The 18,468-nt window shown below is 36.5% G+C and overlaps 1 protein-coding gene across 3 annotated transcripts in view; it reads right to left on the bottom strand.

The window, feature by feature from the left end:
* The window catches only part of unc-13-4A (BAI1 associated protein 3), a 747,588-nt gene that overhangs the window by 25,121 nt on the left and 703,999 nt on the right, over positions 1 to 18,468 (bottom strand). For all 3 annotated transcript variants that reach the window (XM_083136749.1, XM_083136752.1, XM_083136751.1), the window contains 3 exons: positions 11,924 to 12,031; positions 5,717 to 5,791; positions 3,521 to 3,622 (listed from right to left, as the gene is read on the bottom strand). In XM_083136749.1, coding sequence (XP_082992875.1) covers positions 3,521 to 3,622; positions 5,717 to 5,791; positions 11,924 to 12,031 — 285 coding nt within the window. The remainder of the gene's footprint in view (positions 1 to 3,520; positions 3,623 to 5,716; positions 5,792 to 11,923; positions 12,032 to 18,468) is intronic.

Below are 18,468 nucleotides of genomic sequence, written 5' to 3'. Positions count from 1 at the left end.
CATGCTTTACCAGAGATTTATTTTAGTTGTGTTATATGATTTCTCCATCGCATAACAGGATTTTTATAAAAGTCTAGAGAGAATATATAGATAAGAATTTTTCATAAGCAGTATATTGAAAACAATAAAGTACCTTACAATAGAAACCAATTCATTACAATTGACCAATGGTTCCGATTGACCAATCGGTTCCGATAGACCAATCGGTTCCAATAGAGTGTCTAAAAACTCATATTGGCTATCAGAACTAATTGGATAAATTTCCAGTTGGGTAGGGATGCCTTTAATTGAAGTCGAAAGTGCCAAGAAGACCACCATGTGGATCAAAGATTTTTCCCTCTTGTAAGTAGGAAAAGGAAATGCTCAAAAAGTAATTTGATTCAGGTAAATAATGTACTAATATTCACTACACTTTAAGCTTGATAATTACATATTTAAATCCAAGTTGTGGCTGAATAACTTTGCCACCTAAGTAGCATCTATTTAGTCTTTACTATGCCTCGTGAATTCTTAACTCCAATTTACTTCCACAACTTACACTCAAAATTTGATTAAATTAAATTACATGTATTATCCTTGATGGGTGCACATTGTGTGTTGAATTCAAATGAAACAAGCAATAAATTGTTATCACATAGTAGGTAAATCACAATGGATAGAATTAACGAAGAGATGTTTAGTTATGTTTTAGTAATATGAGGAATATGAGGAAATCAGAAAGAAAGAACACAGAAACAGCTTGACTATAGCTCTTGCCACGAAACCAGTCCAGTAAAGGCTGGAGCTTCCCCTTGTCTCCTCCACACCCCTGGCCCTCCAGGGTTGCCACACTTCTTCTAAGCTGCTTGGTGGACACTTCGTGCATTGTATGTATGTGGTTGATTTTGTTGGTTGAAATTGTTGCTCATTGGCAACACTGTAGACAGGTGGTGTGACCTTGAGTGGACTATTTTCGTGGCAAAAGCTTTACTTGGAATGAGGAAATCCAAAGTGATTGTAAAAAACTCGGTGAGAGGAGAGAAACAGAGTAAGCTATTAATAATAACATGAAATGGAGACAGAAAGCACGAAGAATATGATTGTTGATAGAAGAGTTGGGAGTGGGAAAATTTCAAATATTGGAAAGTATAATTGAAAAAACAAACAAAGAAAGATGACAATTAATAACAGGATTTTTATAAAAGTCTAGAGAGAATGAATAGATCAAGGGAGTGTCTATGAAATGAAGAAAGCCAATATTCAATGTACGTACACTGTGTCTCTCGGGCTTTCCCAATGGCATAATGGTAATCAAAGGGGTCCAGGGTTCGATACCTGGTGGAGACACATAGCAGTTAGTATCCTACTTTAGGTCCAGTCCTGATTAGCCTTTTTTGTGCATAAAGTGCACTAAAAAGCTCAAACTCTTTGTATATCTATATACGTATATATAAATATGGATGTATGTGTGTATACATACGTATGTATGTGTGTTTGTCCCGGCATAACTCTTGAACACCTGGAGCAATTTCAACCAAACTTGGTACACATATTACTTACAATCTGGAAAGAAATACTGTGGGGATAAGACACCCTTTTCACCCCTAGGGGGTGGGGGTGGGAAGGGGGTGACATGTAAAAATAATAAAAAACGACTGATATTAGTGTGGAATCCAAAGTTTTCTGGGTCGTTAAAATGAATAGTGACACTCCGAATGCCTTTCAACTCCAAGTTCATCAACTATCGTCATTGGGGGAGAGAGGGGGTGAAAAATAAAATCTCAAAAATGACCTACATTAGTATGGAATCCATGGTTTTCGGAGTTGCTAAGCTAATTGGTGACATAGCATTTAATAATTTATGTCCACATTGTGGAAATATCTAATGGTGGTTCCACTTCAGATTTCACACTTACAAGGGAGGTTATCTAAGTGTCCCCTCCGATTTCCATGAAACTTGGCAGGTGTATAGAGGGGCCCAAAGGAAGAAATACGTGTTTTTTTGTTTCGGCTAAAAAACGGTTTTAGGGGGCAAAAACCTCCCCTCTAATGTCAAGATGAGGACAAATTGAAGTGGGGATCTGACCCCTGTGTCCCCCTCCGATTTCCATGGAACTTGGCAGGTGTATAGAGGGGACCAAAGGAAGAAATATGTATTTTTTGTTTCAGCCAAAAAACAGTTTTTAGTTGGCAAAACCCCCCTCAAATGTCAAGATGAGGACAGATTGTGATCCGTGTGGGGATCTGACCCCTTTTGCCCCTCTTGTATCCTTGGCTATGGATATCACATATATGATATCTAGGTGATGCTTGATAGGATTATGGTTCCCATGTGCCGCTATTTTGATGCTCCGTTACCCTGCTTTAATCCGTCTATTGTTATGGCCATGCCTATCCGGGAACAACGGTGTCTATGAATTCGGCATCTCTCTACAATTGCACTGCATTTGGTACCGACAATCATACAGTTCTGTGCTGTGTGTGTTCCAATTATAATTATATGAGCATGTTGTTCCTATGTCAGATTTACGTGGTTTCGGAGTCAGATCCCCACTTCAATCTGTCCTCATCTTGATATTTGAGGGTGGTTTTTAGCCGAAAAAAAAACAACCCAGGTATTTTTTCCTTTGGCCCACTCTATACACCTGCCATGTTTCATTAAAATCGGAGGGGGAAACAGGGGTCCGATCCCCACTTCAATTTGTCCTCATCTTGACATTTGAGGGAGGTTTTGCCCCCTAAAACAGTTTTCTAGCCGAAACAAAAAAAATACGTATTTCTTCCTTTGGGCCCCTCTATACACCTGCCAAGTTTCATGGAAATCGGAGGGGGACACAGGGGTCAGATCCCCACTTCAATTTGTCCTCATCTTGACATTAGAGGGTAGGTTTTGCTCCCTAAAACAGTTTTTTTTAGCTGAAACAAAAAAAAAAAAACATGTATTTCTTCCTTTGTGCCCCTCTATACACCTGCCAAGTTTCATGGAAATCGGAGGGGGACACAGGGGTCAGATCCCCACTTCAATTTGCCCTCATCTTGACATTAGAGGGGAGGTTTTTGCCCCCTAAAACCGTTTTTTAGCCGAAATAAAAACACACATATTTCTTCCTTTGGGCCCCTCCATACACATGCCAAGTTTCATGGAAATCGGAGGGGACACTTAGATAACCTCCCTTGTAAGTGTGAAATCTGAAGTGGAACCATCATTAGATATTTCCACAATGTGGACATAAATTATTAAATGCTATTCTGAAGAGTATAAACAAAAGCACATCTTAATTGGACACGATTACAAGTAAAATTCAGGAAAAAAGGAAATGTGACATCTAACAGTTGAAATTTGAAGGAGGTGGTTACAACACATGTGCACAAGAGATGTAGTGCGATTATAGCCCATTGTTCATTCACAATGGCTTTTTATAGTGAATGATGGGCTATGGCAGTCACTTGTCTTATTGGACAGTAATTGCACGATTGGCTATACCATCTGGAAAAGGTTAATTAATTTGAAATATTAGCTGAGGAGATGAATCACACATACCTCATCACTAACTTTGAAGCATCCAGCATCTTCATAATATGCTGAATCTTTTAATTTTTGTAGCGTAAGGTCAGCATAGTAAAGAGCAGCATTGCTGATATTCTGCACAAGAAATACAATCAGAATAATTAATAATGCATTATTAACTATTAATTGACTAATACATATATATGATATATTAACTTACGTAGACAAAAACAACTTCAAGAAATGAACTTCACTGTTATCCATGAGAGTTAGGTTGAAACAGTTGTCGCCAAGCTGAAGAAGTTTCTGCTTTTGGTGGTAAACTTACCAGACCACTACAAGCAGCAAAGTTGTGAACCCACTGACTCACAATGTAGGACCCACTGTCTCACAATGTAGGACCATAAGTCGAAATGTAGGAAACATGTTCAGAGTTAATAATATACACTATTAGCAAATTCTCTATTTGTTAGTGACAATGATTCTTTATTAGCATGCAATGTTAAATGGGCATTACCCAATGTCTAGTGCAGTGGTTCTCAACCTTCGTGAGTTTATGGCTCTGTAAATTTGTTTTATAAAAGTCGATGCCCCGATTCCATGAATTGTACTCGTAAACAGCTTTCTATTTTTTAAAACTTTACACATTAATTAATATGTACCTTTGAAATTTAATATTAATAAATAAATTATGTCATAATCAGAGTATTTTGGTTTCAGTTAGTTGACAACAGCTGGATCTAATCAATCATTTGGTTTCCTCTTGGCCTCTATCATCAAATTAATTTGGTAAGTTCTAATTTTCATTGGTATGTTCCATCTCAGACAGAAGAAAATTGTAATTAAAATTTGGAAACTGCACGTGAGATAGTCCCCTCTCAATGGCTTTGATTTCTCACCAACATTGGTGAGAAACGATTTCCATTTATAGCTGGTGAACACCAAAGGAAAGGCAATCTTTCCAGGTGATTGCCTGCTCGGGCTACATTTTGCATGCAAACTGAATGTGTTTGTTAATTCAAATAACCATAAGGCCTCCCCGATGAGCAGGTAGCGTCATTGCCTTGCAATGAAGGGGTCCCAGGTTCGATACCCGGTGGAGGCACATAGTGGTTCGAATCCCACTTTAAACTGTAGGTCCAGTCCCAATTAGCCTTACTGTGCACAAAGTGAACTTAAAACACCAATTCAATTAATCAATCAATCAAATAACCATAACATTTTGGCAATGTCAAACTAAAATTCCAGACACAAAAAATAAACATGAAAATACAAAGCTAAACTGCTCTTTTTTAACCCTCCATTAGGTTCATGTGGTACCAGTGTCTCCCATAGATATTCATTGTGAGATTGCAACTCTGTGAACTATTCTGCACATGGGTGCTTTTGTATAGTTGAACATTCTTTCTTTGTCTTTGTTCTAAGCTCAGCTGTGCTGTTCTGTTGCACTTCTGAGCTCATAATATTATAAAGTTAACATCAGTTGCATGCTTGGGGGACTAAATGCAACAATAAAAATATCAAAGCAAGAAAGAGCACAGCAGATTCAAATGTTACATGGAAGTGAGGAAAGGGAGGACATGTAGTGTATGTGTTAAGTAACGAAAGTGAACATGAAAGTAACCACGTGACCGAAAGTTAACATGACACTGATTCAGTTGTTACATATTTAAGTATTTGTTAAAAACACTAAAAAGCACACACACAGCATTATAAAAAAAACACTTTGGGAGTTCTTCTGAGCTTTTGATTTCATCTCGGAATCATCATTAGGTCTGGTTGAGGGGCGACGGAAGGGACGCAGTTGAATTCCCGATGGAACTCCTAAAGTGTTTTTTATCGTGCTGTGTGTGTGGTTTTTAATGTTTTTAACAAATATGTTGCCGGCATGTGACATAAGAAGTTTTCTACTGTCATATTTAAGTATGTTGGAGACGACTGTCTTGCAAACATATGACTGATGTTACATTTCATAATATCATTTAGAAGTGCAGCAGAAAATTGCAAATTATCTTAGAAGAAACAAAAGAAAGAATGTTCAGCATGCATGCACAATAAAATTCATAATGTATTTTGGATCTTAAAGATAGTTCAAGAGTTGGAGGACAGATGTACACCGCGTGCTTATGCATGTTACAGAAAATGACACACATAATGCAGGGTTAAAAGAAAAATAGAACAGTGTGAAAATTATGAATCCTCATTTTAATAACAGAATCAACTACTCACATCTACTATTTTTGTGATAAAAATATATGATCCCACAAGGTCAGGCCATGCAAGTTGTTTCCAGAATTCTTTGATCTGAAATATAGGATGAAACAAATTACAGTACATTACATAGAACACTGGAAAATTTATTAAAAAAAGGTCCTTCCAATAGCAAGTATGACAACGATAATAATATGTTCTTTTAAATCAACAGGAAAGAACTGTGATAAATATATTATGATTCAGTAATAATATGTAAATAGCAAATTGATTTGTTTTATAACAGATAACATTTCAGAAACTTCTTGTTCTTCTTATTTGCACTGCCGGCCCCTGTGTCAGAGTGGTTAGCACATCGCGCTACGATGCCAGGGGTCCCGGGTTCGAATCCTGGCCTGGGCATGGATATTTGTTAGTGTCCATTCATCAATTTCATCATATCATCACTCATCCCCATCTTCGTAAATTAGCCAAAAGTGGCACAAAAGGCGAAGTAAAATAAAGCAAATGAAATGAAATGAAATTCTTATTTGCACTAGTGGATTTAGAATCAGCATAAGGTGAAAGACAGTTGCTTCTGTTAAATTATGATAAATGTTTGGGAATGTTTAATCCTAACAATTTTGGACAATAACATAAATAGGGGCAGCTCAAGATAAAATTTTTGGCACCCTCTAATTTTTACCCTACCACCCCCCTAACTTTCCACAATCTCTCAATATGAAAATATGACCATGTTATATATTTACGGTTTTAACAAGGAAAAATAATAGCCTAATTTTTAAAATAATACCTTAAGTGTTACTGTTAAAGAACACATTTATTGTAAGTATGTATTTATTTAATACCTACATAATGACATCAAAATAACAATAACATCTTAGCTTAAACTACTATATGATTTTGCAATATACTTATTATGTTATACAGCAGTATCTTCAATTTTGAATTTGAATTTTATTTTTCTTCCGTTGACCCTTGTTTAAAAGGGCATGGAAAACGTCAAGATACATAATGAAATAATAATTAGTTAAGTACATCATAACAAAAAAGAAGAAACATTGCGTAGTACATTACATCACTACACCAAAGTAAAAATGAAAAAATACACTTCATTACACTACAATAAAAATAAAAAAACACATTATCATTGTTGCATGATTGAAATAAGAATACAATTAAAATACACCTGTTTTAGTACATTGGCCTTGTATTGTCTTGTTCCATGAATTCTCCGACACTGTAGAGAGCTCTATCTGTCAAATATTTTTTTATTGTTTGTATTTGATTATCTTTTGGAGATATCAGTTTTATGTCATGAGGCAGCTGGTTGTAGAATATTTTTCCGGCATTCATTGGTGATTGTTTTGAGATATTGAGTCTGTGTTGGTTCTGGTAATAATTATCTTTCCCCCTTGTATTGTGGTTGTGTAATTGGTTATTTTTAGTCATGCTTCCAGTATTTAGAACAAACATTATAGCCTTATAGATGTATAGGGAGTATATTGTCATTATTTGTTTTTCCCTGAATAACTCTTTGCAAGATTCCCTACAGCCTAGTTTGTACATTATTCTAAGTGCTCTCTTTTGAAGTCTCAGTATTCTGACAGTATTATTATAAAATGATCCACCCCAAGCTATTATGCCATATTCAACATAGGGGTAAATTAGTCCATAATATATGCATTTGTTAATTTCTGTTAAATTATATTCAGCCATTTGTTTTAGCAGGTATAGATTAGATGATAATTTACTGCAGATGTTGTTAATTTGTTCTTCCCACGTTAATTTTTGATCTAGTGTTATTCCCAAAAACTTTACTGAAGATACAGTTTCTATGAGCACATTGTCTATGCATAGTGTTTGTAACTCAAAATCCATGTTTCGGATTGTATTGAATATCATAAATTTTGTTTTATTGTTATTTATTATTAATCCATGTGAAGTTAAGTATTGTGCCAGTTGGTTTATGGTGATAAAAGTGTTTATTTCAAGCTTCCTAGGGTCGATACCTCTGGCAAGAACAGTTGTGTCATCGGCATAGGTGACAATTTTTGTGTTTGGGTATTCTGGTACATTGTTTATGTACAAGATAAAGAGCAGGGGCCCCAGGATTGATCCTTGGGGTACCCCCATTAACACTTTCCTACTTTGTGATTTAAAGTTAGTGACTATACCATGCATGTTGTAGCTTATTTGAGTAATTTGCATTCTGTCCTGTAGATAAGATTGTATAAGTTCATAAGCTATCCCTCTTATTCCTATATTGCTTAGTTTGACCATAAGCAAGTCATGTTTTACCCTATCGAATGCCTTGGAAAGATCTAGATATATAGTGTTTGCAGCTTCGTGTTTCTCTAATGTTTCGGTTACATAATCAATTAACTGTGCTAGAGCTGTGTTTATTGATTTCCCTTTCTGGAATCCATGCTGGTTTCTGTTTATTATGTTATATTTGTTACAAAACTTTATAATATAATTTGATAAAATTTTTTCCAATATCTTTGAAAAAGCAGATGTTAGGGAGATAGGTCTGTAGTTCTCGATGTCTGTTGCAGCTCCTTTTTTGAATATGGGTATCACTGTGCTGTGTTTTAGAACTTTGGGGAATGTACCAAATTTTATTGAATTGTTGACTGCATACAGCAGGGGTTCTAAAATAGATTCTGAGCAGGATTTAATAAGTTCAGCTGACCATTCATCAGGTCCATGTGATTTTTTGTTTTTTAAACCTTGTATAACTTTTTTTAACTCATTAGCACTTACTTCTGGGATATATATACTGTTTGACTGATATTTCTCGATTGGGATCTCTAGTGTTTTGTCATTATTTTCATTCTCTCTGTTTGTGTTGGTTAAGTTTATAAAATATTCGTTGAATAAGTTGCATATGATATTCGGGTCAATTACTTCAGTGTCATCCTTGATGACTTTTATGTTTGCTTTATCATTGTTTGTGTTTGATACACGGTGATTGTTTACTATTTTCCAAATGGCTTTTTGTTTATTTACAGACTTTTTTATTTGTTTACTGAAAATATTTGATTTTTGATTCTTTATGGCTTTCTTGAATAGTTTTTTTACATTTTTGTACTTTTCCTGGTGCTTAATGTCTTTTGTAATTCTAAATTTTTCATATTCTATTTTCATATTACTTTTCAAAAGTATAATTTCTTCTGTTAGTGGCACTTTCTTCTTATTAGGGTATATTCTTTTTGTTGTTTTGGGACAAGCTACATTTAAATAATATGTTAAGTGGCTTATTAGCAATTCCCAGATATCATTCGTGTCAGTTAGTTGGTAAAGGTCTATCCAATTTTCCTGATGTAAGAGGTATTTAAGATAATCTATATTTTGCTCACATGTATCCCTACATTCTATTGTGTAACTTTTTGAGTATTCTAACCTTTTCCCTTGTATTGTAATTTTTTGAGACGTGTGGTCAGAGATAAGCGTATGTAGGACTTCAGCTTTAATGTGATTTGATTGTATGTTTGTTATTACATGGTCAATCAGGGTTTCTGTACTTTCTGTTATTCGAGTTGGTTCTTGAATTATTTGAGTTAGGTTGTTTGACTTCAAGGTATCCAAGTATTGAGCACAGTTTGTGTCTTGTTTTAGAAGATCTATGTTTATATCTCCAACTATTAATAGTTTGTTATGTTTTTTTGTCAAATGGTTTAGCATGTTGTCCAAAGCATTTACAAAGAGATTTATGTCACTGTTTGGTGATCTGTATACTGCTATAATCTTAAATGTATCTAATCCTATATTAAGCTCTACACCACTAACTTCTAGTATATTTTCCATACAGTATTTGTCAAGGTTTAACACTTTCTTGATATTTTGTACACTATTTTTTATGAAGATCGCAGTGCCACCACTTTTTTGAATTGACCTGTGGTAGACTGCATGTAGATTGTAACCTGTAATTGTGCATAATTTATAATTTTCAGACCTGAGACCATGTTCAGTAACTACAAATATATCTGGTGTGCACTCACTTAGCATTATTTCCAGTTGGTCAATTTTGTTGGAAATGCTCTGTACATTGTTATGGAGAACTGTAATCGTTCCTTCTTGGTTTCGCAGGCTGTTTTTATTGGGGATTTGGTTATCATAAGTATGCTTATCACTTACCATAAAAAATCGTTTTTCAGTTTACTGGGTGTACACTTCTTCCGTTGAGATGACCGTACATTTGGAGCATTCACTTTTTCACTACACTTTTCACTGCTATCTTCGGTGTCGTGACTGATTGTAGCACAATCCCTGTTTTCAGATTGTACTTCTACCATGGAAGAATGTGTTTCTTCCTCAATTTCACTTTGGTTTATGCCATTCTCCTCACTTTCTTCACTTGATTTCCACCCTTTCTCTTCCATGAAACCAATATCACTCACAGTTTTCATAGCAATGTCGCTAGCTTCTACACCCACCCTATCATTTTCCTTGCTGCTCTTGTTGTTTGTCTCAGTCAAAGTGTTCTGTGTTTTTTCCTTGTCGGATTCAACTAGTGTTGCTCCACTTATCCACTTCCTTGTGTCAGTACACTTTTTCCAGCAGAGTGGGATGATTTGATTTTCCTGTGATTTTCTGTTAATAATACCATGGATCATTTGACATACATACTGTTTTCCTTTGTGGTTCAAGTGCTGTCCATGTCTTGTATGATATTCTCTGCTCATTGTGTCAAGGTCGATTATGGTTACATTTTTGAAGTGTTTACAAGTGTTCTTCATCTGTTTATTTATTTTTTGTATTTCGATGTTTACACACGACTGAGGGATGAGATCATATCTGTGGGGTATAGTAGTTACAATTACATTTGTATGAGTCAGTGAACCTAGTGAGTCACGTACTGCCATTATTGCATCGCTGCCCTGATTTGTCGCAATATCATTGGAGCCAGTGACTATAATAACATAGTCATTTGAGCTGAACCTCGAACAGTCCTTCCTTGCTGCTTCTAGTACATGTTTTGACTTTGCCCCGGGTTTTACTGAACCATATATATTCATTGCTGGTAGAAAATCTTTCATATTGGTGGCCAGGTGGCGCCCATGGCTGTCGGCGAAGATCACTGCTTTGGGTCTCTTTTCTTTGATTTTCAGTTTTGTAGTACTTTGAACTTTCCCGTCTCGAAGTGCATTGATTGGGTCTGTTGTATGCCTCTTTCTTCTTTCTTGGTATTTAAGCTCCCTACACTGATTGCGTGCACTTTCGATTTCACCAGGTTCATTGGTCAGTGCTGCAAAAGGGTTGGTATGCTCGAATGAATTATCCAAGCACTTTACTTTTGGGGCATTAGTGGATGGATAGTGCTGATTGAATAGAACTCTCCCATGTTTCACTACTTCACTCCAACTATCTTGCTTATTTGTCTCGCACAGATTTTGGGCAATCCTTCTCTCTTCTTCTACATCTCGAAAGTCCGATTTCAGAACGTCGATAATTTTTCCTTTGACGCTAGTTCCAGTTTCAGTCTCTCACACTCGAGGCGTAATGATTTACAGCTGTCACAATTCGGCATTCTGTTTCTTGACTTTTGTGATTCGTTTGCCACAATTTTTTGCACAGGTTCGATCAATACACCACACTCACGTCAAGGTCGAGAAATAGAACCTACACTGAATTTCTTATACTTTCGTTTTCACTGCGCTTCCTCACTCCCGAGTTGGGAAACACGCCTGATAATGGTGTGAATACCTCATATGGTTTATGAATGTGCTTCGTAAACAAAATACTTACTGCCTAATTATTATTATTATAATTTTGTCTACACAAATCCAACTCCTTTCAAAACAAATAACAATGCTCATATAATCAGAAATAAAATATTGGTGCTACTCAAGAGGGATGTCATAGTTTGGCACCCTCAAGGGTAGTACCTTGGGCAGTTGCTCAGCCCTTCATGAAAAATATCATTTAATTGTCAGTGCCAATAATGCTTCTGTAATGCTCAACAGATGCTCTTATTATTATTTAGGGCCTCCCCCATGGTGCAGTGGTAGCGTTGTTGCCTTGTAATCAAGGGGTCCCGGGTTCGATACCCGGTGGAGGCACAAGTGGTTCGGATCCCACTTTAAACTGTAGGTCCAGTCCCGATTAGCCTTACTGTGCATAAAGTGGACTTAAAACACCAACTCAACAAGATGCTCTTATTAAAGAAAGCAAACACACATACATATGTTCATCGTGAAATCAACAGAAAGTTATCCCAACCTGATAGAAACAAGCAGTGACATCTACTGCCGAAGTGCTGTGTTTCACAATCAAGTCTCCTTGGCAAATCTTGTTCAACTCCGCTGCCTTATGTATTCTGTGCATGGCCTGGAATAGAAAGAGAACAAGTTATAATGTAATTTCTTGCCTTCTGCTTACAACTCCATGTCACATCCTCAAAATCAACCAAGTTCAATGACAAAGCAGACTCTATACCAATAAAATCTATCTTCACATTCACTTCTTCTCCTCAACACTTCTGTTACTACACAAACATAAAAAAAGGTCAATTTGCATTATACAAGATAATATTAATCTTGAAATTATATGTTCAGGTATTTACACAAATGTTTGCATAGTTGTTAACACATTGGGGTCTCACGACGGGCGTAGCCCGCAGTGCACTTAAAGTCAATGTGGACGAACAACGGGCATAGCCCGTCCTGCGGTATGCAATCACTTTGCCGATTGAACGATGGGCTATGCTCATACTTCGTCTCATGCGCATGTTTATTCAAGCCCCTCTGTTGAAATTCCGACCGCTAGGTGACTCATGTGCTATTTTTATCTCGCACCTGCGACTGTTTGTTGTCAGGTTGATGTACTGTGCATTGTTTAGAATGGCATCGTTAGTTATGAATGAAGTGAGAGAAGGTAATTTTTTTGGGTTTATTCATCTTGCCTCTTGCTTGATTCTCCTACATGCACTGATGTATTTTTAGTTTTTTCATTTATTATTTTGTATAGTGTATGTCAAATGAAAATTTATTTTATTTATTTGTTAAATTTTTACAGATGATGCAGAACCAACTGATACATCGTCTGGTCCTGTTCTGAAGCCACTTTTTCATACAAAAGATAATTACTTGTAATTTGTAATTATTTTTTGTTATGTGCACATAAGAAGTATTCTTATGCAAGATTCAAAAGATGTATTGATAGTTTATGTAGTTAATTATTGAAATTTCCAGATTATGAACTTAAAATATCTCTATATTAACATTTGTTACAACGTTGTACTTTTTTTTCTTCACAAAACAAAACATTGCTGAAAAAAATATTAAAAAAATGTCTGAAAATGAAAAGAAAATTTAACAAATTTTTGTTCATTGAAAAGAGGAAGTTTTGTAGATTTAAGAAAAATGCTTTAAATAAAAACAAATTAAAAATATTTTTTCTATGATTTTTTGAAAAACAACCAAAAACCGCAGACCAGAGGTAAATATGCTGTATTATGAGGCCAGACCCGAATGTGTTAATGCTCTTATCCAGATATACATAGAAGCTTTTTCTATTAGTGGCGCATATAATACAACTGTGTCTTCAATGGCAAGTGTATGGGAACCAATCACACACACACACACACAAATACTAACCAGAAATGGCCTTAGCTCAGTGAAATATATTACATAAATTAATCGGGTTTGGAAATTTCTCGGATATTTATTGCTCAATCTGCAGTTCCAGTTACCTATAAACTATCAAGAAGTAATTAATTTAGCATATCTGACATGTGGCCTACCGAAACACAGGACCTGGGTGAGAATAGCACACAAACATTTACTATTGGATTATGCATTATGGATACTCAAGTTTGGACTCCAATTAAAAAATAACCAGTAGAAGTAGACATACATAAAAACGAATTACATCAAAATTTAACTTATTCAATTCTCTGTTAAGCTATGGTAACCAATATTTCTTTTGAGTATGCCTTCAATTTTTTATTCCTGTGAGAACAAAAAAAAAAGTACCAGTTTTTTGGGGTTTCCAAATTGCCAGCCTCTTTGAAATTCTATAAATAAAAGAAACAACTTGCGGTCCAATCGTGATAAAATAACAACTTTTTCATAGTATTGCATAGACCCACAAATATGATCTTGGTCTTTGTTTTGAAGCTCTTTGCATGCAGCTCTTTTCAAAACTCATTATAATTGTTAGTTTACATTATGAAACCAATTTTATGCAAATTTTTATTCAATGGAGTAAACATGTGTGTTGAATGTGCCGACACCACACACAGTGGCAGCCTGCAGTTTCCAGTTCCATGTTCATCACTGTAGTGACAGGACATACAGTTTTACCACGTTCAACAGACATCTCTACTCCATTGAATAAAGATTTGTATAAATATCTGTTTCACAATGTAAATTGACAATGAGAATGGGTTTTTAAAAACAGCTGTAAAGAGCTTCAAAACAAGACAAAGATAATATTTGTAGGACTATCCAATACTATGAGAAAGTTGTTTCACAAAATTCATATGAACATATTTTTGGTTAATTTAAAAAAAATCTTACAATTAAGAATTGTATTTAAAACCCTTCTACCTGCACTGTCTTTAAATTTCATGATTGGACCACAAGTTTTTATTTATAATTTCAAGGAGAGTGGTTGTTGGAACACACCAAAATACCAGTACATTTGTTTTATATCTACTGGTTAACTTTTAATTGGAGTCCAAACTCTAGTATCCGTAACACTGGTCAACAAGATTTTGCTCATCATTGTTTTGTGATGAATTCTTATAGATTTCGACCCACTAAACACAAATCCGGCAACGATTTTGTTTAAATATCAACATTTTGAAAGACATTAGCATGTTTTGTTCTCTCGCACTGCTGGCTTAGCCACAGCAATATGGGTGGATTTACTCTTACAGTCGCTAGATGGAAGCACAGTCGCTGTTGATTTTAACTCGTGTAAAGGTTCGAAACTCTCTCTTCATGTCTACCTTGCCTGTTTATCTAGTTGATTTTGTGTTTTTATCGGTGCGTAAATTTGTAGAGTACAAGCGCCCACCTGAATTCCTACTTGGGCCTTGTGGTTGTGTGTTTCAAGGTTGCTTTTTCGCCACCATGTCTACTACTTCAGTCTGAGTGTGTGTTAATCTGTGTTAAGTTTATTTGCTTTGTTATGGAACAGCATGTCAGCAGGTCGGAAGTGCAAATTACATGCAGACTCGTTCTGTTATGTATGTGGATACTATATTGGGCCAAAGCAAGTAAAACATGTCATTGCGCGAGATACAAAATTTTGTGAAGCCTGTAAAGCATACTTTGGAATGGCTGTTGGTGATCTGGACAAACCATGGGCTCCACATTTTTCGTGTGGTAACTGCAGGTCGATGATGGAACATTGGTTATGTGGTAGCAGGAAAGGCATGTCGTTAGTGATTCCGTGAGTGTGGAGGGAACCTACAAATCATCACGATGATCGATCTGACACATTTCAAGAGAGGGAAGAACAGGCGTCAGCTACAATACCCTAACACACCATCCTCCCGAGCACCTGTTCCGCCTCCAATCCAAACCACGTTTGCGGAAGAAGGCAGTGATTTGGACAGATCTGGTGACCCTGTTACTGATGGTGAGGATAGCAAGAAACCACATTTACTGAACCAGAAAGAGCTAGATGACCTTATTACACACCTCAATTTACCAAAAAAAAAGTCTGAACTTTTAGCTTCACAGCTGGAGGAGTGGAACTTGCTACTTACTTCCTGTAGAATAGCAAAATACAGAAAGAGACACCAGGTGTTTTCATGTTGTTTTTTTTTGCTCTGGAAGAGTCGCTGTGCTACTGTTCTGATATAAGTGGTCTCTTTAGTGAAATTGGATTTCAGTATAAAAACAAAACAATGGCGTTTATTCATGGACAGTTCCAAAAGTAGTCTCAAGGCAGTTCTTTTACACAACGGCAACCAGTATCCTTGAATTCCAGTTGCATACTCCATCCGCTTGAAGGAAAGTTGCTCAAGTGTGAAGTTGATGTTGGAGAAAATCTAATATGAGAAACACCAGTAGAACATAACAGTTGGGCTGAAAAGTTCGTAGGCTAACATAGTAAAAAATATTTTTTTGACAAAATTCGATTTTATTATTCAATATAGTTGCCTTTGAGGGCGATACAACGATTATAGCGGTCGTACAATTTTTCGATGCCATTTTTATAGTACGATTTCTCTTTAGCCTCAAAATAGGCCTCAGTTTCGGCGATTACCTCTTCATCAGTGCTAAATTTCTTTCCAGCGAGCATTCTTTTAAGGTCTGCAAACAGGAAAAAGTCACTAGGGGCCAGATCTGGAGAATATGGTGGATGGGGAAGCAATTCGTAGTCTAATTCATATAATTTTGCCATCGTTTTCATTGATTTGTGACACGGTGCATTGTCTTGATGAAACAGCACTTTTTTCTTCTTCAAATGGGGCCGTTTTTTCGTGATTTCATCCTTTAAACACTCCAACAACGCTATGTAATAATCTCAGCTATCTCGATCAACTTCACTTTACGATCATTTAAAATTATTTTGTGGACTTTTTTGATGTTTTCGTCGGTAACAGCCTCTTTGGGGCGTCCACTGCGTGCATCGTCTTCGATGCTCATTTCGCCTCGTTTAAATTTAGCAAACCACTTCTCAACGGTTGATTTTCCTGGTGCAGAGTCCGAATATTTTTTTTTCGCCAAAAAGCAATGCTTTATTAACACACGAAATTCTTTTTTATCCATTTTTTCACAATAACAAAAGCTGCTTCACTCACAATGCTATATCTCACGAACTAATTATCCGGCAGCTGTGAAATTTATACACGTATCTTTTGAAGGTTAGTACTAAGTAAAAATCACATGGATTTAATTCTAGTAACGCCATCTATGAGTCAGCCTATGAACTTTTCAGCCCAACTGTTACGTGGTGATTTCAAAATAATCGGTTTTCTTCTTGGGTTACAAAGTGGGTATACAAAGTATTCTTGTTTTCTCTGTCTCTGGGACAGTTGAGTAAGAAGCAAGCACCATGGGCAAACTGAGTGGCCTGAAAGAACAGAGCTAATCCCAGGAAAACACAATATGATAAGAGCAGCTTTAGTGCAAAGGGACAAGATTCTCCTACCAACGCTGCACATTAAACTGGGGTTGGCAAAACAATTGTGACAGCATTGGATAGGGAGTCAGCTGCTCTACAGTAAATAAAAAAAAAGTTTCCTAATCTGTCAGAGGCAAAAATTGTAGGTGGCATTTTTACAGGATCACAGATTCGTTTCATGTTAAATAGTAATGAACTTAAACAAAATATGACCAAGTTGGAAAGAAATGCTTGGGAAGCCTTCCACAACTTGGTGAAGGGATTTCTTGTCCACAACAGAAGTGAAGCTCTTGACGATCAAGTTAAGACACTAATTGATAGATATAGAGCACTGGGCTGTAGAATGTCTGTAAAATTGCACATGCTTCATTCGCGTCTTGATTTCTTTTGGCAGAATTTGGGAGAGATAAGCGAAGAACATGGCGAACACTTTCATAAGGACATTCAATTCATGGGAAGCAGATACCAGGGAAGATGAGACTGTGCCATGATGGGTGATTACATTTGGGGATTAGTTCATGACAAAGGGGAAAGGAGTGTTTCCCACAAAAGACACGAACAACAAATATTCACTTTTAAGCATGTTGTCACATAAGATGAACTAAATTAAGGGACGGATGTTAATATTAATGTATTCTGTTCATTTTATTGTATTGCTTTAGCTATTTTTCATTGTTATACTGTTCATTATACCGGGTGGCCCATAAGTAGTAGACCACACTTTGAATCGCCATAACTTCTAACGGGAGTGCATTTTCTGACAGGTTTAACTTGGAACATGTAGCAGAAGTGTCATTTTGCAATGTTCTAAAGATGATCCTGATTGCCGCCAGCAGTTTGCTGAAGAGTGGGTCACCAAGTTGAAAGGGAACCCACAGTTGGAACAGAGTGTGGTGTGGACTGATGAAGCGAAATTTCACCTGTCCGGTAGTGTAAACAGACATAATTGTGTTTACTGGCATGATTCGAATCCAAATGTGGTAGTCGAGTACGATGATAAAAGACCCGGCGTCATGGTCTGGGGAGGTGTTACGTACCAAGGTGTCATTGGCCCTTTCTTCTTTGAAGATGGCGTCAATGGTGAGAATTACCTGAAGCTCATTAGGTACACTGTTTACCCTTTACTCCAACAGAGACACCACTTTGATCAGTTGTGGTGGCAGCAGGATGGAGCTCCCCCTCATTATGCCACAATTGTATGGAATTGGTTGGACCAGGCATTCCCCGGACATTGGATTGGACGTCGCGGGTCAATTGAATGCCCACTCTCCTGGCCTCACCCCACCAGACTTTTTCCTGTGGGGATATTTCAAGGATAAAATTTATTCCCGCAACATCAACACCCTACAGGACCTGAAGGATGTGATTACTGAGGAATTTACTGCTGTGCAAAAGCGTGTGAAAATGTGTCTTTGCGATTACAGGCCTGTATTGATGCTGATGGCATGCAAGTTGATCACACAATGGAAAACCAATATTAAAGAGTGTTTGTGTTATAAAATAAGCCATCTGTTTTATTTTCATGCCGACTCTGCTAGAAGTTACGGCACTTCAAAGTATGGTCTACTACTTATGGGCCACATATATGTAATTTACTGGGTACTGACTGTACTGTGTTCGTAATTTTATGTTTTTTCTACATAATACATATGGCATATAGGCTATGAATAAAAAATAATAAA

This window comes from Lepisma saccharinum, chromosome 15 (genome assembly GCF_977018435.1).
Source record: "Lepisma saccharinum chromosome 15, izLepSacc3.1, whole genome shotgun sequence".
Classification (NCBI taxonomy): Eukaryota; Metazoa; Arthropoda; class Insecta; order Zygentoma; family Lepismatidae; genus Lepisma; species Lepisma saccharinum.
Note: the sequence above shows the minus strand (reverse complement) of the source record. Positions and strands in the feature narration are given on the sequence as shown.